Genomic DNA, 25297 nt, shown 5'->3' with positions numbered 1-25297 from the left:
AAACTCAGCTGTAGTCAAATAAGGGAGATACAGATACATTCCAGGCAGATGATGTATCTGGTGCCACAGACACAAGACTGGTTTGGAGAACAGGGTAGGGACTAGTGGGTGGGACAGAGAAGAAGACATAGCAGCTAATGACCAGATAGATGGACATGTGAGCTGACAAAGGTTTTTTTTTAAAAAAAAAATAATAATAATAAATTAAGTAAGAGTAACTCAAACTAGAATTTTCCTCTGAGACTGGCAAGGCTTTTATAGCTGCCTTAGGTGTCCTGAGAAGTCTTTTAGACTCCCTGTGGAAGGTAGGAAGACCTTCCTGACTTTTATGGAGTAAGTGATCACATGCTAATACCACCTCTGAACCCCAGTGAACTTGCTACTTACTCATGCTTTTCCCTGTATCCTCCTAGACTCCTCAGGATCTACAGTTCTCTGCTGGCAACAGAGAAGGGAAGTCAGAAAGCACTCGAATCTCTTGGGCTCTGAGAAGCACTGTTTCTATTCACCCCATTTTCCTCAGCTTTTCTCTTTGCTAAAATCAGAGTTTATTCTCAGCAATGATGGTTGAGTGCCTGCTTGGAATTTTGTCCCAAATGCCCAGTGTAAACTCTGTTCTCCATCATATCTCCTCTGTGACTGTCTACCCATCACCTGCACCCCTGTGTTCTCAGGGTTAAGCTATATGCAAGCTGCCACTTAACAACCCCTGGTGAAGCAGAGAATCCAGGCTTTCCAGGTCTAAGCACTCAGCACCCCAGTCTCTCCCAAGTGCCATGTACCAGCTGCACTTCCCCATTGGTCCTCTATCTGTGTGCTTTCCCACCACCTAGAATACCTTGTCTCTGCCTGGCATGTTTAAATGTTCTCATTTAACGGTGGCCCAGAGTAACCCCTTAAGTAAAATTCTGTGATCTGTCTTATTTTCTTTCCATCATAGCATATGTTACTATATGCAATGACATAGACTGTTTCTTTCCTGTTTTGTTTTCATCCTCAAATATAAAGCTTCTAGGCTGGAGACTTTGAACCGTTCTCCTCTCAAATCCACTCCTATAACAGAACTAGGCACATGAAAGATACAGAATGAATGTAGTAAAGAATTAGCAAGAATAAAGCATCAGGTAAAAGATAAGGCAGGTAAGTGAAGAGGCAGAAGCAGAGGCAGAAAGCAGTATGATGGTGGCTTCTGTTTGACAGTAGCACAAAGGCTTTGGCTGGGTTGGGAGTTTTGGCTAAAGCCTGTTGATTTTATAGGCATTCTCACATTTACATTTGAGAGAAGTCAATGCAGAGAACAGAATAAAAAAGAAAAGACTGACACAGCAAAGTCACTCAGAGACTGTGTTCCAGTCCAGGTAAAGAAGTGATAATGGTATTGAACTTCATCAGGAGCAGCAGGAATGGAGAGCTCAGTTGAAATGATTTGTAGATTGTAAGGACAGGTAAGAAAGCACCCACGAAGGCAGCAGGCCCCTGTAACCTGTCTAACTAACTCTAAAGCCCCAAAGCAGAATGGTGATATCCCAGTGCAGCTGCAGGTTTAGACATGACATGACAATGATAAAAGCCCCTCTTGTTTCTCGTAGTATTTCTTACTTTGCAAACCCTATAAGGTATTTGTTACTGGTTGCATTTTTAGAGAAGGAAATGGAGGCTTAGAGAGTTAAAATCACAGAACAGGGTGGCGGCAGACCAAGAGCTGATATGAAGCTCTCATTTGTATCAGTCACTATTCCTTCAACTGTTAAAAGTGTCCCCCAATCACCACTCTTCCTTAGCATGACCCCTCTTCCATTTATTCATAGCACTTGTACTGATTGATATAGTGAAGTAATAAGGGCGGCAGCGGGGCTGCGTCCCCAACACCCCAGCTGCCTGCCCGGCTAGCTTATGCCCCGAAATAATTACACGGACACTGTATTCTTTTAATCACTGCTTGGCCCATTCTCTTCTAGGCTAATTCTCACATATTAATTTAGCCCATTCTAATCATCTGTGTGTAGCACCCCGAGGTGCGCTTACCGGGAAGATTCTAGCCTATGTCCATCCTGGGTCGGAGCTTCATCCCGGGAGCGGGGCATGGCGTCTCTCTCTGAGGCGTCTGCTCCCGAGAGAGCTGTGGAGTCTCTGAGCTCACTTCCTCTTCCTCCCAGTATCCTGTTCTGTTTTCTCCTCCCACCTATCTTCTAACCAATAAAATGGGCCAGGGCAGTTCCTTTATTAGCCAATGACCTTCCTCCATCAATATAGTCATGACATCTGTGTGTGTGTCTATCTGTGTGTCTGTGTGTATTTGTGCAGTGTGTCCTTCACTGTTGCTCCCAATTTATCTTTTGAGACAGGCTGTCATTGAGCCTGGTGCTCACCAATTGGCATCAGTGCCTGGCCCATACTTCAGGGATCCACCTGCCTCCACCTTCTTATACTAGAGTTAAAGACGTATGTAATCATGCCTGACCCTTTTTATGTAGAACTGAAGATTTGAATTTAGGTCCTCAGTCTTACATTGTGTGGGAAGAAATAATTTTAGGATACACAAAGAGAACACAAAGCAAAATAAATTTGGCAAGGCCTTTTCTTTTTGCAGTATGAGAGGTGCATCATGATCAAAACCAGGCTAACAAGCACACCAAAGCAGAAAGTTCACTAAGTTTTAGTTGTAGCAAAGGTAGTGTCTGGGTCTCATCCCATTAGTGGCTGCTCAGCCTTACAGTCTGACGCAGTTGTCTAATTGATGGGAAAGGGCATGAGAAAGTGAAATACCAAGAATATCTTTACGTTGGGTAAACAAATACAAGATGGAGCAAGATTATGGAGTACTGAGCCTTGGAGGGTGAGCTCTCTTCAGTAGAAAAAAGGTGCTACTTTCTCAATGTAGCAAGCACATTCCCCACTCCATTTTCCCAGCCTCAATTCATGATGTCAGCTTTCCTCTTTCTCTATCAGAATATTTGCACACACGAACAGACTGCCTGCCATCCGTTTCTTAATCTTATTAACTGTAAGAACTGTAACAGTTGTTTGCCTAAAACGTACATTTGCTAGATGAAGAAATCTAGCCCTGGACAAGACCTGTGACTCTGAGTGTAGTCCAGTTTTCTGTTTTCTCACCTGTAAAACAGTCATCCAGTTTAATCCATGAAGGCCATGTTTAGAAGGTTAAAAGTTAAGGTGATCAGTGTACCAACCACTCTGGGAAAGTTCTTATGTGTGTTAGGAAGGAAATGCTTATGTGAGACACCTTTCCATCCAACCTCTCTGAGGTCTCACGTCTCATCATCTCTGAAATGAAGAAGGCTTACAAGTTCAGGTCCCTTATGCTGTGAAGGTGATAGACTGGCCATCTCTGAAGCTGTGTTCCCTGATACTAAGCTCACTAGGAGGAAGAGACAGTAGCATCACCACAGCTCACTTAAAAGTTAAAACTAAGACACATACAAAAAATTCTATAAAAAACTTTATTACATAGTTCTGTTGAGCACTGCCAAGGAGCAGATGCCTTGTGTGAAAGCATCTGTACCCCCAGAGAGACCTCAGAGGGAAATCAGAATGTATTACTGTACTCATGGGTCAGCAGCATGCCACCAGCTTTTCAACCACACAGCTACAACTAGCCCAACATGGACAATTCTGGGGCCCTAGAGATGGGCTGAGCAAAGCCATCTGTGACCCTCTATGAACACATTAATCTTCAAATCCTTAAAAATCACAGTGTGGATAGGTAGATCAGGGGAGGAGATGAAAAGAAGAGGAGCCTAGGATCAGGAGATTCTGTGTGCAGATACCTAGATACAGGATTGACCTTTGTAGCTGGCTTTTTAGGTCTACTTCCCCTGACACTCTGACTTCTGTGGTCATGCCCATATACCTATGTAATTCTCTATCTTCTTATAAGATTACCTCATGAAAAATATGTGGGATTTAACATGACTTGTATAAATTTTCTGTAACTCCCTGTACAATGGAACCAAGGATGTGAACTTGATAGACTTCAAAAGATAAAATAAGTTCGGGTAGTACAATGGCCAGTACTGTCAACTTGACAAAATCAAGAGTTACTTGGGAGATAGATGGACCTTTCAACATGCCTGGGGAGATTATCTTGCTCTGATATAAGAAGACTCACCCTCTCTGGGTGGTGCTATTCCCACAACAGAGGATCCTGAACTGTGTGCTTCATGGATTCATTGCTTTCTTTTGACTATGTACATATGACCAGCTGCTTCAAGCTCCTGGTAATTTGACTTCCTCACCATGATAAATTGTAACTTGGAAGTGTAAACTAAAGTCAATCTTTTATCCCTTAAGTGGCTTTTTTTCAGAGCATTTTAGAATAAAACAGCAAAGAAACTAAGAGAGGCATTTTGGTAGCTTATAATAATGTGGCACCAGCAGCTGTCCCCCCAAATCAAGTTGTACTTATGATCACAGTACTTTCAAGCTGGGAAGCAGAGTGACAGAATCCTTCCTAGCACCTAGGAGATTCTGGATTCCAATCCCAGCACCACAACCAAAATAGAAATTGCTGGCTTGCTTTTTTGCCTTTCCTTCTAGACTACATGATCCATTGAAATACAGAAACAAAGGCCTTAGGTTCATTTCTAGAGTAGAGATTGATATTAAATAAGAGACTGTTAATTGTGTGTGATAGAGAAGCTAATGCTAGTATCTGGGAAAGAGGAGGCCATGTCTTTCCTTTTCTGCCTTCTCCAAGTCTAATCAGGGCCTGCAGATAGAACCCTTCTGAACCTTCACTGAACACACTTGAATGTGGCCTCTTCCATGAAAGACTGAAAGTGGTTTTTCCAGTTTGGTCTTCTGTGTAAAAATGTTCAGGGTACCTGAAACTTATTGACTAATACACACAGCAGATTATAGTGAGCTAGTGATATTTCTCTCCCTGTCTCTGTGGTCCAATAAAACTTGACTTCTTTTTAGAAGCCATAAGGAAGAAGAGCCTTGGATGAGATTTCAGGAGATGAGTATGGTGCCCCAAGCCATCTGAGAAAATCTCTTTGGCAACACCCCCCACTATGTGTGTGTGCGTGTGTTTGTGAGTGTGTGTGTCCTTGTGTAGGCCAGTGATACACTGTGGATATCCTTCTCTGTTATTTTCCACCTTCATTTTTTGGAACAGAATCTCTCACTGGACCTGGAGTGGGAGGGAGCAACCTCTCTTGTCCCTCAGCACTGAGGTTACAGATGGGCACCATTGTTTGTAGCTTTGATGTAGGACTCAGGCCCATGTGCTTGTGTGGTAAATAAATGCTTTACTCACTGAGCTATCCACTAAGCCCTCCTCATTTCCTCCTCTTTAATCTGAGAGCATCAGGACATCTCCTTACCACCTCATACAAGTATCAAGAGAAAACAAATAGTGGATATGAATTCCATTTAAAGACAAAGTAATTTGGAAGCATGAGCAATATTCTTATTGTTAGCTTACCCATCAACATTTTATCTGTTGTTCTAAGGTATCAGAATGAAAGAATTCTCAAGTGGCCTCTGAGATTCCTTCTTTGTCCATTGGACTTTTTCGTGATTACTTTCTTGTTAGGCAGGGTGTGCCTTGTAAGGCAATACCAACTACTATAGCATGCTTCAACATCCTGCACTGAAAAATTCAAGTGAGTTTTCGTAATTGGCATGTGACTCTTCTCCAGGTTCGGGAGCAAACCACTTCCTGTCTTGTCTCTGCCTTCCATGAAGCCCTGGATTTCTCTGGGGTACTCTTTGATTCTAGCTTTCAGCCAAGAAAAGAACATGATATTTGTGTCTAAGTGAGACTCAAAAGTGGTAGCCCTACAAGCCTATCTGCCCAAATGTCAGAAGCTAGAAATACAGCCCAGCTGTGTGTCCAGAAAAATCCAGTGTGGAGACTGGTGAGCAAATAATGTCCCTGCTACTTTAAATAATGTATGCACTGTCTTCCACAGCTGTCTACTAGATCTAAGTACATCTGCTCGCCACTTAAAAGCCAATACTCAGGAGATAGGAGTTGGTGGAGATGAAATCTAGTTATTTCAGGGTTGACCCTGGGAAGATAAAGGAAGATACCCCCTCAAAATTCTACCTGAGGAACTTTCCAACACAGAAGGGCTTTTTATAGAGAGCAGATAGTCTTCATTCAGGGCATGTGTCTGTGTCCCTTGACCCTGACCTCCTAGAAGTAGTTACAAATATATTGCTTCCTCTAACTTATTTTGGGGTTTATTGATATTGTGTGTGTGTGTGTATGTGTGTATATATATATATATATATATATATATATATATATATTATCTTAAACAAGAGTACAGTATGTAAGTGTTACAGCTCTTAGGGAAAAGCTTCACCAATGCAAATGTTACAGCTCTGCTCTGGTGGCAGGGTCAGCGCATTCTCCAGTGCAAGTATTAAGCTCTAAAGTGCATGTGTCGGGAGCTAAGCAATGCCACAAAGTCATACCACACAACAAACTTTACACAAGAGATTATTGGGAGGGAAAAACCCAGGAGGCTGGCTGCTTCTGCTTGGGTGAGAATCAGCAGAGAACTTAGCAGAAGACAGAGTATATATAGACTTTCTTGAGAAGATTGAAGGATTATATATATCCGTATCTTGGGGCAAGCTCAGGGATTGGTGGGATTTTCTGGCCTGATCTTGAAGCTTAGGGATTGGTGGTTTTACTTTTGTTTTTTTGTTTTTGTTTTTTTCCTTAGTTTTTTACTTGGGTTCAAGCTAGGGGCAGTGTGTTCTTCCCTGGGCCCTAGTCTTGCATCATGTCAGGGTTAGGGTGTTCTTTCCTTGGCCCTTTTACCCTACACAGTATAATTATCATTTCCATTCTTATTCCCCCCCTTTCCCCTGTCCTTCTCATTCTCAGTTTCATGACCTCTTCTGTAATTTTAATAGTTTATATGTGTGTTACATACACAACATTCTAAGCCCACATTTATTTTAGTGTTGCTCATGTGCATGTATTTAGAGATGGCCACATAGATAGGCTGTCATTATGCAAATCTGTTTAGTCAACCATATTGTTGAGATTTCATTGTTGCATACTTGCTGCAGTGTAAGCACCATAACAATCCATATCTTTTGTATAAGATAATGCACAGAGTTAAAAAGTAAGGCTATTCTAGTATTAGCTGAAAGCACCAGATCTTCTGATGTGTGAACTTAAAGCATTTCTTAGCAGTTAACAGCTTCATTATTTAAGCCCACTTTTACTTTTTCCCCCTTGCAACATTGTCTCACTATGTAGCCCAGGCTTACCTCAAACTTGAAGTCCTCTCCCTTACCCATTGTACCTTCAAGCCCAACCCTTGATGTGACTTTTCCTTAGAATTTAGAATGCCCGAAAGAGGAAACCAAATTAATTCTGCTGAGGCAGCTACCAGAGGAACGTCACTGTTGCATAGCCACAGAACCATCTAACTGAATAATTAGAGCTAGGAAAAAACAAAAAACCTCATTACATGATAATGACATGGTGACCACAAAAGCTCAGCAAAAAGTCCTTAGGTTCAGTACCTGCTGCTGTGTTCACTGATCATACAACCTTGAATACTTGGCTGAACCTTCCAGATTGTAAAGCCTTCATCAAAAACGTAGGACTGAGAGGCACCCTAACATGTGGGACTGGTTTGAGGATTAAATGGGAGAACCTGCCAGACCTACTCCAAGTAACCTACTGATTTTCCAAAGATGCTTTGTGAAGCCCAATCTCTTTGTTCTATTGTTGAAATGAATTTTCACATAGATCACATAGAAAATGAGGGTTGGTGTTATCTGGTTCTGGTTTTCATATATCTCCATAATGTCACTGTTTCTTCACCCTGCTGTAAACAGAAGTCCCTTTCTCCAGAGCTGGGAACACACTTCGGCTAAACCTTCAGGCATGTCCAGCCATCATTTCAGGCAGCTCAAAGCCAGTCTAGACCATTGTCTTTCAGGATAGAAAGGCAGAACAGAAGTGCAAACTGCTTAAAGGACCATTTTCTTGAGTCAAATTTTGCCTGTGCCTCAGTTGGTTGCCCCAAGAAACAATTTAGGAAATGTATTTTATCTTAGAAAAAATACATCTTTTGTTTCTTTTACTCACTTGGCGGGAGTCCTATTTTCTTCTGTGGCTAGAAAACAGGGTGCAGTAGCCTTCAGGCCTGTTAATGAAAACATTCCCTTCAGCCCAGTTTCTCTCTGGGGACATTGCCCAGTCACTGGGTGAAGAAAACACTGCATTGAAGCAACTGGTATTTTCCTCTTGAGACAACATCAGCCAAACATACAGCAATAAGCCACCCAACATTAGATTTTGAAAAAGTAAGTAATGCAATCACATTCATTGTTTAAGTCCATGCAACACTTTTCACTTTACAAAGCACTCCTGCATGCATTAGCTCATTTGGGAAAATTGCAGAGAATTTGCTAACTACAGGAAGATGTATAGAAGCAATAAAATTTATCTTTGAATCCATCACTCACAGCAAAATTTTTGTTAACCTTATAATGTTTTCCTCAACTGAGTTTTAGTGGATTTCCTTTTTTGTTTGTTTTTGTTGGGACCTTACTATATATACAATTTTCTCTTTTTTTAATGGCATGCTTTGTTAAGGCATGTTATGTTTTCTGCCATTCCATTTGAAGCTCCTATCTTCTGTGGAAGAAGTAATTGTGTAGTGTGAAGTGTTCCTGGCTGGACTTTCGAAGGGGGAGGGCCTAGGTTTTCTCCTTTGAAAAAGAGATGTGTGCTAAGGGATTTAAAATGTGAGACAGTGCACCCCGAAACATTAACTTGGCACCCAACACCCAGCACCGAGCAGCTGTGTTAGGTGCATCCCATGGTGGTGGTAGTAAAGGTACTACGAACATGTAGCTGGCATCTGGGTACCCTGAAGTCTCACAGGCAGATCTATCTGTCTTAGCATATCTGTGTGGTATCCAGACAGTAACACCTCCTAGGTGACCATCACACTGATGGTTATATGTGAACTTGGGTTTGTATGAATCACACACCACTGATACCGTGAATTTCATAAAAGAGAACATAGGTGCTCTAGAACTGCATCCCAGCCCACTCTGCTAGAGCAAGCTACACCTTGGTAGTTCTGGACTCATTTTCCTTGATGGTCACTCCCTTTCTTAGCATGAAGTAATTGATACCAACAAAGGCTTATATAGCTTTTAAGGTGCTTGGGGTGTCCTGGGTTTAGGGGTTCTAATTTGAATGGGGTATAGCTCTTGCCTTTAGAATTCATTCTATGGGTGATTTAGAAAGTATTTCCTAGAGCCATTAACTTGATAAGTTCTTTTCCATTGGTCCATGTAAAGAGAAGTAAACACCCCATACATTTCATTGTGTTGTCAGCAATAATCTTGCCACATAAATTAAGATACTTGGTTGAAAACTCATCAAAGGAAGATGTGAGTCTTGAAAGCTCACATACAAACATCCATACATACTTTTCCCTTCCCTCCACAAAAGCAGAAATCATGTGCCTTTTTCAGTATATTAAAGCCACCAAGCAAAACCAAGGGGAGACAAAGCCAAACATATTCCTTCAAGGAGTTTGCAAATGTTTCTTTTCTGAACTGGAAACTGTTCAATTACAGTGTGGAAGAGAGAGAGAATGTCAGAGATAATCAAGGCACAGAGAAGACACCAATGAGACATGGAGGGAGCTGTATATATAGAATGAAAGAAAGGTAAAAGAGCCACATGGTACAACATAGTATAATAAAAGCAGGTAAATTTAAATTATAAGAGCTAGACAGACAAGCCTAAGCTAAGTCCACACTTTCATAATTAATAATTAGTCTCTGTCATTATTTGGGAGCTGGTGGGACAGAAAGAGTTGTTACATGATTTATCCTAAGGGTGCTTACAATACAAGCATGATGAGTTTATTCAGTAGCCATGTAAAAAGCCAGGTGTGTGACATACACTTTTAATGCCAGTGCTAAGGAGTCAGAAACAGGCCAGTAGCTTACTTGTTGACCTGCCTAGCAAAATCAGCAAACACCACATCCCAGTGAGAGACCCGACCTCAAAACTCCAGGTTAATTGCTTCTGAGGCTGTCTTCCACATGTGAGCGCATGCACGCACACACACTTGTTAGCGTGTTAGGTGAGCTAGGAGAAAGGAGTAGAACTAAAGATAATATTCTACTAATGAAGCCAGATTTTCATTAGAAAAAGTAAAAGAGAAAGAGGTTGTCCTGATTAAATTAAATTTAAAATACTAAATGGACAGAGTTTTGTGTCATTAATGCATTTGCTTGATTCTTCTCTCCTATACCTGACCCAAAGATTAAAGTATGTAGTTCCAGGAAGACAAAGCATCAGGTCACTCAGAAGCTTTTACATTTGGGATTTCCTCATCTGGAAGTATCTTCTTTGGGTTAGTTGAAACTAGATCACCATTTGACTGACTTGCCCCAGAAAACCCTCTGTTTTATTTGTGAGAATTTTGTCTGGGCTCTATTTGTCAGTGAGCATCACTGTCTCTCTTGGCCACAAGGGGGCTCATCTCTCATATGGAGAAGGTGCCTGCCTTTCTGATCACCCTTTGAAGTTAGAGTAATGGCTCAGGAGATAAAATAGGAGTCCTTTCTGTTAAAGTACTAACACAGGAAGGACAGACAACTGCAGACAGGCTCCTGGGTCACTTGGTGCCTTTCCTCCTATCTCCAAACCTTTTTCTTCCTTTGCAGCTTCAGAAGCAGCTGTCAGAGCTGGATGAGGATGACTTGTGTTATGAATTCCGGCGAGAACGCTTCACTGTTCACCGAACCCACCTGTACTTCCTGCACTATGAGTTCGAGCCTGCTGCTGACAATACAGATGTTACCCTGGTAGCTCAGCTCTCCATGGACAGGTACGATCAATGATGTCACCCACCACACAGTCCCCATAACTGATGATCTTTACCCCATGGAACAATGGAAGATGGGCGATGGTCTCCCAGGCTTAGAATATCAAGTTGTGTTAAATCTAAATCATCTTCCTCGTGCTGCACAAGAGGGGTTTCCTCTTTTTGTTATCAGTGTTGCTTGAGGATAATAATAAGAATTCGTTCATTAGGAGTAAAGCCCTGCTGAAGAGGCTACACACTGGAGCTTAGTTACTGCTCTGTTGCTGCTGTGAAGAGACACCATTATTAAAGATACTACTTCAAAAGAAAGTATTTAATTGAGGGCTTACTTACAGTTTCAGAGGATTAATCATGAATATCATGATGGCAGGAATGTAGGCATGGGACTGAGAACTTGCATCCTGATCTGCTGGAAAGAAGACAGAGTGAGAGAAATACTGGGCTTGGCATGAACTTTTTAAACCTCAAAGACCTTACCCAGCAACATACTTCCTTCACCAACGCCACACCCCCTAGTCTTTCTAACACAAGTGCCACTCCCTGGTGACTAATCATTTAAATATATGAGAATGTGGGCACCGTTCTTATTCAAACTGCCAATGTGGACCCAGCAAAACATGGCTCATTTCTCTTCTTCATTTGTGTCCTGATATAAAGTCCTTCACTGGGCATTTCCCAGTGGCACTGCTGTTATGGTGGCCCTTTCTCAATTACAGTCTGATAGGCAGGTTCTTAACCATGACAAGGGATAACTGAGTCACAATGAGAGCTTTTGAGACAAATTCATACCCAGGATCCATAGCAAACCAATTAAGACAGAATCTTTGTTTTGGTGTTGTTTTAAGTTTGGAGTGTGTGAACCAGGATCAGGAGTATAGATAGATATCCATAAATAATTTAGTAATATTATAGTGGCAATAAGGTCTTTGAAGGGACTGGGATAGATAATGTCAGTCTGTTTGAGGATCTTCTTTAGATTATGCCATTAGGCAAAATCTTCCTAAGAGACATATCTGTAGAGATGTAGAAGGTAATGAGGAAAGCTAGACACAGACAGATGAACTAGCAAGTCCAAACGGTCTATGGTTGGAAGGGTGATGGTTTGCACAACAATTGGACAGAAGAAAAGCATAGCTATACAAATAATGTTAGCTATGGACAGTGTTCACGGATCACCTTTAGCTGAGTTACAGATGGTTGTGAACTGCCTGATATGGCCAATGGGAAACAAACTCAGGTCTTTGCAAAAGTAATACATACTCTTAATTGCTAAGTCGTTCATCTCTCCAGCTGTTACTTATATTTTTACAAACCTCACTGACTACAGGAGATGAATGGATTTTAAGCCCTGAGGTCACTGTCCTAGAGATAAGCAGATTTCCTCTCCCCAGCCATTTGACATAGCTGACTCTCATCTTTAAGTTACACACTCCTCAGTGGCTGCCCTTATCTGGTACACTTTGTGCAAACTGAGATGTTAATCTAATTAATGTTAATCAATACAAAATTAGGAGTCAAATATTGGGGTAAGAACCTGAAAGATCAGAGAATCAGTAGCAGCTACCAGTAGCTTCCTATGTCTTTGTTCCTCTGCCCAAAAAGGACAAGGGCTCCTCTCTCAGCCCTGCCTTGCCATGTCCTGTCTTCTCTCGCTCAGTCCTCCAAACCTAGCTAGCTCTGCCCTCTGACTCCAAGCAAACTTTATTTGCTAGCACACAATCAAATTATCACTCATTTGCCCCTTTTTATATAAATAAAAAACAAAGGTTTTAACTAATGGAAAAATAATATACAATATGTACAATAACTATATACAAATATATATAGGCAATAATTACATTAACAGTGTCTAATCCATAGCATGTGACAAATTCAGAGAAAATACTCCATTTTATCTTGGTGAGGCCAAACTGTTGTACTTAATTCACTTTCTATCCTAACTTATAGTAACAGCCCAAAAGAACCTTTTATGTCTCTCAACCTTTTTTTTACACTTTACACTTTTTTGTGAGTTTCTTTTCTGAACTGACAAGGAAAATAACCATAGCTATCTGTTCTTAACTCCATCAGAGACCTGAGAAGGATATAATATTACCTGGGTAAACAGGAAGTGCAAAGCAAACTAAGAAAGGACAGAAACAGCTGACTGCCTGGACATTCACCGAAGGTTCTTCTGCAACCTTGGGGCATCCATACCTGGCCTACAGGTATATATGACAGAAATTTCTGTGAAGCAGGATTTTTGAAGGATTTTCCCACCTTTTCTTGGCAGAGTTCGGCAGTCACTTTCTTTTGTTCCCTGATTGTCCAATTTGGACAGCATACTGTCAGCAGTTGAGGCAAGGGCAGTTTCTTGCCAGTGGCTAACTTTTACCACATAGAAAGTAAACTCCATTTGGATTTTCTTTGATGCCTATCATCTTTTCTGAAGTAGATTGGTGCTCCCAGGAACAGACATGTCTCATTGTCTTAAAAAAAGAACCTTATGTTATTAAAATATGTTAAGTGCCATATTTTGTAGATTTCCAAGGTTTGGAAGACCACCTGTTTATAGAAAATATCTCTATTTGACCTCGAAAATATACCTAACCTGAGTACAAGCTTGATCATAATAGGTGACTAACTACTAACCTGCATTTCTTTATTATCCTAAATACTTTGTAATAATAAATTTTGAGGATCAGAAATTTAATTACATTGTTCAATGAGCTGTATAGGTACAATACACTGAACAAGAGTAGAAATCTATGTACAATATTTTCTAAACAAGACAACCTTAAGTTTCTATCAATATATAAACATGACTTTAATAAGAGTAGAAGCATATATCGTATAACAAAGATAGCTTCAGATTTGTATTATTGTACAAAAACCTATAGCTATACCATTGTAAAATATGTAAGAGTAGTATGCTTTTTTGACTTTTAGATTCAATAATCTATATTTTATCTTATAATATCTATAGCCCTCCTTTTCTTTTTTAGAATGAGATCCATGAATCTAATATCTTTTGTTCAACTTTTTCCTGATAATTACCAATAAAAACTTGTAACAAAACCACCTAATTGATGGTAAATATTCATAACCCACCAAATGACCAAAACCTGGCCACCCCACCTATTGAGGATGTGAGTGTCGTGTTCTTAAAATTACTTTCTGCTGTCTGGATATGGCAGCATCTTTACGGGAACTTGAAAAATAGTGGAATAATTGCAAAGTCCTGGGAGAGCTAGCTGTATCATTTGTTTTCCAGTCTCCTGTGTAGTGGGAAAGTGCAGGGCTTCTCTCAAGTCCTGGCTAAAGCAGTCTGTGAGGCTGAAATTGTCCTGAGCATTTTATAGTCCAGAGCTGATCTTTGGGTGGTGTTTGTCAGCTTAGTGGTGTTACCACAATCCAGGTGGAATCATCATTGTAAGGCCTCATACTCCTTTGGAGACTTCAAAGGTCTGTATTAGGTAGACATGGTCATGATTCACTTAAAGGTTATATGCAGCATATCTCAAAGAAATTAAATTACTAAAATTTGTTATGTACATCCAGAGTGAAAAACTTAATTTCTAGTTTCCTGGTAGAGATTTAAATCAGAAATTATGAACAGGATGCTAGATGAAGCCTTTTTCTAAAATCAGGTTGTACTCTATATGACCATTAATATCATGACAAAAAGTTTAAAATATAAATAAAGCCAAAGTACTATGAAATTAGTGACAATAGAATACTTGTTAATTTTGGTTTTTCTTCTGTCCCATATCTGGTGGCTTTTCTGCCACCAGATATCATTCTATTTGCAACTGAAGTCAATCTTTGTAAAAAAAAAAAAATCAATGAAGGTTTCTTTTGGATACTGTATAATTTTAGAAAATGGCTCAATTCTCTTTCCGACTTCTTTAACTCTGTTCCAAGCATTTAAAGTTGCTGCATGGCTTAGAGCCAAGGTGTGATAATCATATATAGACTGTCTTTGAACATCAGAATAATTGCCCTCTCCATGAAATTGGCCATGGGAAATTTCCATATCTCTCGCTCTACTTCATTATTCAATGGTTTCATCTTACCACCTGGTCCTCCACTGTAATTGAGGACCATGTTCCAATACTGCTCTAATAATGTCTTTCCAGATGGACAATTCTGTTATTAGTTGACCATAATTTGACATCTCCCTCACAAAAAGTGAATGCATACCTTACAAACCTATTTCCTCCTTAAATCTCCTCAAATCTAACATTTCCACAGGAATCTAGTCAGCTCTTACATAGCCTTGGGGATACCTGTTACTTGGTAGTTGTTCCTGTAGGGAGACTAGAGAAATTAAAGTTGGTTTTTTGATAATTTTGGGCTGTTTCCAATATAATGGTGAGGTTGGTTCTCCTTTTAATTCTTCTGCCTTTGTCTCAATATCTCTATCTGTTTTAGGAAGTTTTTCTAAAGCTTGTAATGTATCAATCAAAATTGCATTATTTTCCTCAGTAATTTTTCTAAGGCCTGTTTCTTGGTGCTCATATAAACCAACTCTTTTGTGGATAAAACAAGAATTATCAAACAGATAATGTTTATAATTGACATTATGTAGATCCCAGCAAAGTTAATTATCCCCTGATTCAGTTCCATTTTTTAAACCATTTATTGTGCAATCCTACATAGACCTAACTTCCTCCAATATAATAGTGTTTCCCATTTTTAATGGTGAAAAAACTCTTATCTTTTTAAAACTAATTTTCCCCTTTAAGAATTCCAAATTGTTTAACCAAATTTGCTTAGGATGACAGTGAAGTGTAAGGCTCTCTATTGCTGCATAGTATGTCCAGGTGGAGAACACAAATAGTGCACAACCTGGCTGAGAACAGCTGCACTGATCAAGCATCAACAGCCTGAGAAGGGCGTCCAGGGAAAGTCCACAATACGAAGGGAAAAGGGGCCAAAGATCTAGCCATCTGAATGGTGGACATGGAGGGAATGTGTGAAAGCATGTGTGACTGGGAGGAAGTGAAAGCACAGTGCTGTTCGAAGGCAAAGCTGCCCAGTGGTGAGGGCCTAACCACAGTAGCATTTGGATGCCAAGGACCTGTGGAGTTTGGGGCTTGTGGAGATTGCTCTAGAGAGGCTGCAATAGGAAAATTCCATACTCAGAGGGCCTGAGGGGTGGGAAGGAGCATGGTGACTCCAGCACGTGGAGCTCCTATGTGCAGCTGCAGTGGGTGCTGGTGGCTTCAAAGCCATAGGCAACTATTTTGTGAATTTGTGCTCCAAAAGTTGGGCAACAAATGATGTATTTATCTAAATAATCTTAATCAGTAAAAACGAAGGAATCAAATATTGTGATAAGAACCTGAAAGATTAGGGAACCAGGAGCTTCCTACCTTTTCTGTTCCTCCTTCTAAAAGGGCCAAGCTCTTCTTTCAGCACTGCCTTACCACTTCCTGTATCCTCTACTACAGTCCTCCAAACCTCTATGTTCAGCTAGTGGCTAGCTCCACCCTCTGACCCCAAGCAAGCTTTATTTGTCAGAACACAATCAAAATATCACACAACACCTTACCTGCCTCATTTCAAAAGCACTGTCTGTTGGGCTACCTGACTTTCCCATCTGGAAATGAAGATGCCTTGGGATTGATCAAGAATGATGTGAGTCACTGTTCCAGGCATGCAATGAGTGTTCCTTAAAGACTGTTATTAATCATGAGTGGATGCAAAATGTGCAAACATGAAGGAGCAGGAACCTCGAAATGCAGAGGCCCACAGAGCACCATCAGGGAAGCATGGAATGGGTGGAAACTTCTATGTCATGGCTGTCTGGGAATGACACTGAGTGTAATTAATGGAAATGGGTGCCTTTCTCAAAAAATGAGGTGAGAGAAATGTGGAGGAAGACACTAAACAATGACCTCTGGCTTACACACATACTTGTGGTGTAGCTATGCACAACACCTGGTCCTAGGAGGCAGATACTGTGTGTAATCAATAGCTCAGACCTTCAACTTAACTTTCTGCAGAAGCCATCTTGCCTTTCTAAACCCCAGTTTCCTTATCTGTTACCTGGGAATGATGAATTATTAAGGTTATAATGCTCATGAGAATATGCAGGCCCAGTTCTTTGTACTGATGTATATTCAAAAGCTTCTGAACTGAATGCAGCATGAGTGATCAGAATTTATTAAAACATTAGTGTGTTCTGTGTAGAAGGCACTAAGCTTCAGATCAAAGAGCTCTATATCAAGTCTCATCTCCTCCCTCAATCCTCTGCTGATAGTTTTAGTATTTCACTCAATATCTTAGAATTCTGGTTTTTTTTCTATGAAATAGGGTTAAAATTCTTGCCATTCAGAGTTCTGATTAGTGTTGAATAAATCTGTGGAAACTCTTGTAACATTTGTCAACCAGGAACCATTGTCTAGATCTGAATGCCCTTCTGGAAAATTCTGTATGTGTTTGATTTTCTGTTGCTGTGATATAATAGTCTTATCAGCAGTAACTTAGGAAGGGAAAAGATTTATTTGGTTTATGTTTCAAGTCACAATTCATCATTAAGGTGGTAAGGGCAGGAACTTAAAAGCAGAAATCATGAATAAATACTACTTGTTCCTTACTGTCACACTCATCTAGCTTTCTTATACAGCCCAGGATCGCCTTTGTAGATATGGTACCACCCACAGTCAGCTGGGCCATCCCACATCAATCATCAACCAAGATAATACCTCATAGACATGAACGCAGACCAATCTGATCTGGGCAATTCCTCAGTTGAGAATCCTGCTGATGACTCTACACATTCTCAAATTGATCACTGATGCTAACTAGGACATGGTAGTAGGCATTTAGCGATAATAAGAGGGAAAGAAAGACCTGCACTGAGCCCAGCTGTGTCACTTCTGAGACGTGTGAATTTGAGTCAGGTACTTGGCCCCTTTCAGCCTCCCAGTGTGAAGTGGGATAATACTTTCAAGCCATGTTCATTGATAGGATGTTGGTATAAGGAGCAAGAGAATTTCTAGGACCTTTACAAACCATAGTAGTTGCTTAATAAAGATATTTTAAAATAGATTTGTATATGAGGATTATAAGAAAGACAGATTCTTAGAAGGAATAATAAGTGCATGGGTGTGGGCTTTCCAAAGAAGAGTTACAAGAATTAAGTTACTAAATTATGCCCAAGTATGAGTGAGGACTACTCAAGGGGGAGTTTTTGGATTCTCTCTTATAATGGTATTAACCCTAGTCACAAAAGATGCACCCTTCTGACATAATTATTTCCCAAAGCACCCTTAATCTCATGTTATCACTATTGGAGTTAGGATTTGTACATACAGGTTTTGCAGAAGCAGAATAGCTTTAGGTCATGAGTTTTACCTGGCCTGCACTGAGTCTCTCTTCCTTGAATCTTCTGTGTTCCTGTTCCTTACATCCCAAGTGCATTGTTCCATCTGAACTCATCTCCATTTGTTTTGTTTATTGTATTCTCCACTATTGGTACATGCACCCCTGAAGTGGAGGAGCCTTGTCTGTCTAGCAACCCAGGAACACTGATAAAATTGTTAGATAAGGCTTGCTTAAAAAAGCAGAAATGAGGAAATTATAGCTGTCAGAGACTGAGTACCTGCTGAACATCCAGCTTTATACCATGCACTTCCTACCATTATCTCAGAAAATCCAATCACATGTTTTTGCTACTTAATAAACTAGTCCAAATCGTAGCAGTTTCAGCTGACCATCATGATGAGCTCACTATTCCATGATCAGCCGTTTGTTCTCAGGGTCTATGGGTCCCTACAGGTGTCTGCTGCTATCTAAGAATGTCTGCTAAAGGCCATGGGCTCATTATCAAGCCAGATAATATATTTTTAGTCACAAAATGAGGAAGTGGGGTGTCACAGGATTTCAAGAGTGTTGAAGCTCAAATCCAAGTGCCTTAACAAATTTTGATGCTTCTAACATCAATTTTCTTAATGTCCCATGAACCAAAACAAGTCACACAACCAGGCCTGAGTCCTGTAAGAGAGTGCCAATATTAAGTATAGATAGAGAGAGTTAAGTGGCTTTTGTAATCAACCACAGGTGTTCTTATTCCCAATGAACATATATACACACTGACATCAAAATGCCATCAACATTTGACCACCTGTACTGCACCTATAACTCAGAGATCAAATCTGATACTATGACAAGTATCAGAGTATTCCAGTCCTGAGCCCTTTGTTCTCTCCAGCAGAAAGCAGTTATGGGCACTGTGGTGAATTGGGGAAAACTTAGAACAGAAAGGCAGAGCTTCATCGAGTGTCTAGAGCCATCTTCTGGGCTGGCTCGTCCTGTTTTAGGCAAATACTCTCTAAAACTTGACTCTTTCATCATAAAAATGGCACAGTCACATTAGGAATGCACAAATGTTTACAACTTTAGCAGTGTCCCCAGACTGACAACATTCTAGTTTTTATTTTTTTATAGATTTTATTGAGCTATAGATTTTTCTCTGCTCCCCTCCTTTTCTCTATCTTCCCCCTCCACCTTCTTCCATGGTCCCCATGCTCCCAATTTACTCAGGAGATCTTGTCTTTTTCTACTTCCCATGTAGATTAGATCCATGTTTGTCTCTCTTAGGGTCCTAGTTGTTGCCTAGGTTCTCTAGGATTGTAAATTATAGCCTTTTTTTTTGCTTTATGTCTAAAAGCCACTTGTGATATTACTCTTTCAATAGGATGTTTTCTAGATTCATCCATTTGCCCTGAAATTTCAAGGTGTCATTTTTTTTTCTGCTGTGTAGTACTCCAGTATGTAAATGTACCACATTTTCCTTATGCATTCTACACTCAGGGTCACTTAGGTTGTTTACAGATTCTAGCTATGACAAACAATGCTGCTATGAACATAGTTGAGCACGTGTCCCTCTGGTACAATTGAGAATCCTTTGGGTATATACCCAAAAGTTGTATTGCTGAGTCTTGAGAAAGGTTGTTTCCTAATTTTCTGAGAAATCACCATATTGATATCCAAACCAGTTTGCAAACCAGTTTTCACTCCCACCAGTAATGGAGGAGTGTTCTGTTTACCTCACATCTTCTTCAGCATAAGTTGGCATCAGTGTTTTTGATCTTGGCCATTCTTGCAGGTGTAAAATGGAATTTCAGAGTTGTTTTGATTTGCATTTCTCTGATAGCTAAGGATGTTGAGCATTTCCTTAAGTGTCTTTCAGCCATTTTATGTTCCTCTGTTGAAAGTTCTCTGTTTAGGTCTTTACCTCATTTTATGTTATTGGATTCTTTCTTCTTTTGATGACCAATTTCTTGATTTCTTTGTATATTTTGGAGATCAGTCCTCTGTCTGATGTGGAGTTGGAGAAGATCGTTTCCCATTCAGTAGACTGCCATTTTGTATTGTTAACTGTGTCCTTTGCTTTACAGAATCTTCTCAGTTTCAGGAGTTCCCACTTATTAAGTTTTTCTCTAAGTGTCTGTGCTACTGGGGTTATATTAAGAAGTGTTCTCCTATGCCAATGCATTCAAGTGTACTTCCTACTTTCCCTTCTTTGAGGTTCAGTGTGATTGGCTTTTTATTGAGGTCTTTGATCCATTTAGACTCGAGTTTTGTACACAGTGATAGATATGGATCTATTTTCATTCTTGTACATGTTAACATCCAGCATCAGTTGTTAAATATGCTTTCTTTTTTCCACTATATATTTTTTCCTTCTTTGTAAAAAAAATCAGGTGTTCATAGATGTGTGGATTAATATCTGGGTCTTTGATTTGAATCCATTGGTTCTCCTGTCTATTTTTATGCCAATACTAGGCTGTTTTCAGTACTGTACCTCTGTAGTAGAGTTTAAAGTCAGGAATTGTGATGTCTTTATTGTGCAGGATTGTTTTGGCTCTCCTGGATTTTTGCTTTTCAATATAAAGTTGTGTACTATTCTTTCAATGTCTTTGAAGAACTTTATTAGAATTTGATAGGCATTGCTTTTGGTAAGACTGCCATTTTACTGTATTAATTCTACCTACCCAAGATCATGGGAGAGCTTTCCACTTTCTGATGTCTTCTTCAATTTCTTTCTTCAAAGGCTTAAAGTTTTTTTTTTTTATACAGGTCTTCCACTTGTTTGGTTAGAGTTACTTTGTGATATTTTATGCTGTTGTCAAGGGTGATATTTCTCTGATTTCTCTCTTAGCCCATTTATCATCTGTGTAAAGGGGGGCTACTGATTTTTTTTAATTTGTCTTGTACCTTTCTACATTACTGAAAGTGTATATGAGTTGTAGAAGTTTTTTGGTAGAATTTTTTGGAAGTTTACATAGCTTGTGTAAACTATCATATCATCAGCAAATAGTGAGAATTTGGCTTCTTTTCCTATTTGCATACCCTTGACCTTTTGTTGTCTTATTCCTCTAGCTAGAACCTCAAGGCCTATATTGAATAGATATGGAGGGAGTGGACTACCTAGTCTTTGTTCTTGATTTCAGTGGGATCTCTTTGAGTTTCTCTCCATTTAGTTTGATGTTATTGTTCGCTTGCTGTATATTGCCTTTATTATGTTTAGGTATGTTCCTTGAGGACAGGTCAGTCAGACAAAAAATGAACAGAGAAATAAGAGAACTAACAGATGTTATGACTCAAATGGATTTAATGGACATTTATAGAACATTCCATCCAAACATAAAAGAATATGTGTTCTTCTCAGCACCTCATGGAACCTTCTCAAAAATTGACCACATATTCGCTAACAAAACAAACCTCAACAAATAAAAAAAAAATGGAATAACAAATGTACCTTGTCAGATCACCATGGTTTAAAATTAGAAGTCAACACCTATACTAATTCCAGAAAGCCCACAAAACATGGAAATTAAACAATGCTCACCTGAATCATCAGTGGGTCAAGGAAGAAATAAAGGAAGAAATTAAAGACTCCCTAAAATTCAATGAAAATGACCACACAACATACCCAAATTTATGGGACACAATGAAAGCAGTGTTAAGAAGAATGTTTATAGCAGTAAATGCCTACATAAAGAAGCTGGAAAAATTTCACACTAGTGAGTTAACAGAACATTTGAAAACTTTAAAACCAAAAGAAGCAAACTCACCTAAGAGAACTAGACAGCAGGAAATAATCAAATTGAGAGCTGAAATCAATAAAATAGAAACAAAGATAACAATACAAAGAATCAATGAGATAAAGAGTTGGTTCCTCTAGAAAATCAACAACATAGACAAACCTTTATCCAAACTAACCAAAAGGCAGAAAGAATATCCAAATTAACAAAATCAGAAATGAAAACAGGAGCATAACAACAGACACGGAGGAAATACAGAGAATCAAGTCATATTTCAAAAGCCTGTGCTCCACAAAATTGAAAAACTTAAAGGAAATGGACAACTTTTCTAATAAATGTAACTTACCAAAGTTAAATCAAGACCAGATAAGCAAATTAAATAGACCTATAACTGCTGAAGAAATAGAAACAGTTATCAAAAGTCTCCCAACCAAAAAAAAAAAAGCCCAGGACCAGATGGTTTCAGCTCAGAATCCTACAAGACTTCCAAAGAAGAACTAATACCAATACTCCTCAAATTATTCCACAAAATAGAAGCAGAAGGAACATTGCTAAACTTTTTTTATGAGGCTACAATTACCCTGCTACCCAAACCACAGAAAGACTATGAAAGAGAATTAAAGACCAATCTCACTCATGAACACTGATGCAAAAATACTAAATAAAATACTGGCAAATCGAATCCACGAACACATCATAACCATCATCCACCACAATCAAGTTGGCTTCATCCCAGAGATGCAGAAATGGTTCAACATATAAAAATCTGTCAATGTCTTCTTGAATTTTGCATACAAATGGATGGAAATAGAAAACACTATCCTGAGTGAGGTAAGCCAGACCCAAAAAGAGGAACATGGGATGTACTCACTCATATTTGGTTTCTAGCCATAAATAAAGGACATTGAGCTTATAATTCATGTTCCTAGAGAAGCTAAATAAGAAGGTGAATCCAAAGACAAACACATAGGCATCCTCATGAATATTAACCTTCATCAGGCGATGAAAGGAGACAGAGACAGAGACCCACATGGGAGCACCGGACAGAAATCTCAAGGTCCAAATCAGGAGCAGAAGGAGACGGAGCACGAGCAAGGAACTCAGGACCACGAGGGGTGCACCCACACACTAAGACAATGGGGATGTTCTATTGGGATCTCACCAAGGCCAGCTGGCCTAGGTCTGAAAAAGCATGGGATAAATCCGGACTAGCTGAACATAGCGGACAATGAGGAATACTGAGAATTCAAGAACAATTGCAGTGGGTTTTTGATCCTACTGCACGTACTGGCTTTGTGGGAGCCTAGGCAGTTTGGATGCTCACCTTATGAGACCTGGATAGAGGTGGGCAGTCCTTGGGCTTCCCACAGGTCAGGGAACCCTGATTGCTCTTCGAGCAGATGAGGGAGGGGGACTTGATCGAGGGAGGGGGAGGGAAATGGGAAGCGGTTGTGGGAACGAGGCAGAAATCCTTAATAAATAAATAAATTTAAATAAAAAAATCTGTCAATGTAATCCACCATATAAACATACTGAAATATAAAAACCATATGATCATCTCATTAGATGCCAAAAACGTTTTTGACAAAATACAACATCTGTTCGTGATAAAGGTCATGGAGAAAGCAGGCACATAAGGAGCATACCTAAACATAATTAAGGCAATATACAGCAAGCCAACAGCCAACATCAAACTAAATGGAGAGAAACTCCCAGAAATTCCACTGAAATCAGGAACAAGACAAGGTTGTCCACTCTCTCCATATCTATTCAATATAGTTCTTAAGGTCCTAGCAAGAACAATAAGACACCAAAAGGAGATCGAGGGGATACAAATCAGAAAAGAAGTCAAACTCTCACTGTTTGCTGGTGATATGATAGTTTATATAACTGATCCCAATAACTTCTACAACTCATAAACACTTTCATTAATGTAGCAGGATACAAGATTAACTCAAAAAAATCAATAGCCCTCCTGTACACAAATGATTAAAGGGCTGGGAAAGAAATGAAAGAAACAACACCTTTCACAATCGCCACAAATAGCATAAAATATTTCAGAGTAACTCTAACCAAGCAAGTGGAAGACTTGTATGACAAGAACTTTTTAATCTTTGAAGAAAGAAATTGAAGAAGACACCATAAAGTGGAAAGATCTTCCATCTCTTGGTAGGCAGAATTAACATAGTAAAAAAGGCAATCTACAGATTCAATGCAATGCCCATCAAAATCCCAGGAAAATTCATCATAGACCTGAAGAGAACAACACTCATCTTCATATGGAAAAGCCAAAAAAAAAAAAGGAAAAAGGATAGCCAAAACAATCTTGTACAATAAAAGAACTTCTGAAGGCATCACAATCCCTGACTTCAAACTCTAATACAGAGCTATAGTACTGAAAACAGCCTGGTATTGGCATAAGAACAGACCAGAGGACCAATGGAACTGAATAGAAGACCCAGATATTAATACACACCTACAAACACCTGATTTGTAACAAGCAAAAAAAAATATCAAATGGAAAATGAAAGCATATTTAACAAATGGTGCTGGCATAACTGGATATCAACATGTAGAAGAATGAAAATAGACCTTGTGCAAAACTCAAGTCCAAATGGATCAAAGACCTCAACATAAAGCCAGCCACGCTGAACCTTATAGAAGAGAAACTGGGAAGTACACTTGAATGCATTGGCACAGGAACCCACTTTTTAAATATGATCCCAGCAGCACAGACACTTAGAGAAATAGTTAATAAATGGGACCTCCTGAAACTGAAAAGCTTCTGTAAAGCAAAGAACATGGTCAACAAGATAAAACGACAGCATATAAAATGGGAAAAGATCTTCACTAACCCCACATCAGAGAGAGGTCTGATCTCTAAAATATAAAGAACTCAAAAAAAAAATGGACACCAAAAGAACACATAATCCAATTTTAAAAAAAATGGAGTACAGATCTAAACAGAGAACTCTCAACAGAAGAATCTAAAATGGCTGAAAGACACTTAAGGAAATGTTCAACATCCTTAGGCATCAGAGAAATGCAAATCAAAACAACTCTGAGATTTCATCTTACACCCGTAAGAATGGCCAAGATCAAAAACACTGATGACAACTTAAGCTGTAGAGGTTGTAGGGAAAAGGATACAATCCTGCATTGCTGGTGGGAATGCAAGCTGGTACAACCACTTTGGATGTCAGTGTGGTGATTTCTCAGAAAATTAGGAAACAACCTTCCTCAAGACCCAGTAATTCCACTTTGGGATATATATATAGCCAAAGGATGCTCAACTATGTTCATAGCAGTTTTGTTTGTCATAGCCAGAACCTGGAAACAACCTAAATGCCCTTGGACTGAAGATTGAAGAAGGAAAATATGGTGCATTTACATAATAGA

The 25297-nt window shown here is 39.5% G+C and overlaps 1 protein-coding gene across 3 annotated transcripts in view; it reads left to right on the top strand.

Moving 5' to 3' along the window:
• Positions 1 to 25297, top strand: part of Large1 (LARGE xylosyl- and glucuronyltransferase 1) — a 510741-nt gene that overhangs the window by 445909 nt on the left and 39535 nt on the right. For all 3 annotated transcript variants that reach the window (XM_041663357.1, XM_041663358.1, XM_041663359.1), the window contains one exon: positions 10699 to 10862. In XM_041663357.1, the coding sequence (XP_041519291.1) occupies positions 10699 to 10862 (164 nt within the window). The remainder of the gene's footprint in view (positions 1 to 10698; positions 10863 to 25297) is intronic.

The sequence above is a fragment of the Microtus oregoni genome, unplaced genomic scaffold, assembly GCF_018167655.1.
Source record: "Microtus oregoni isolate MIOR12 unplaced genomic scaffold, Mior012 000014F_ref0000157, whole genome shotgun sequence".
Taxonomy (NCBI): domain Eukaryota; kingdom Metazoa; phylum Chordata; class Mammalia; order Rodentia; family Cricetidae; genus Microtus; species Microtus oregoni.
Note: the sequence above shows the minus strand (reverse complement) of the source record. Positions and strands in the feature narration are given on the sequence as shown.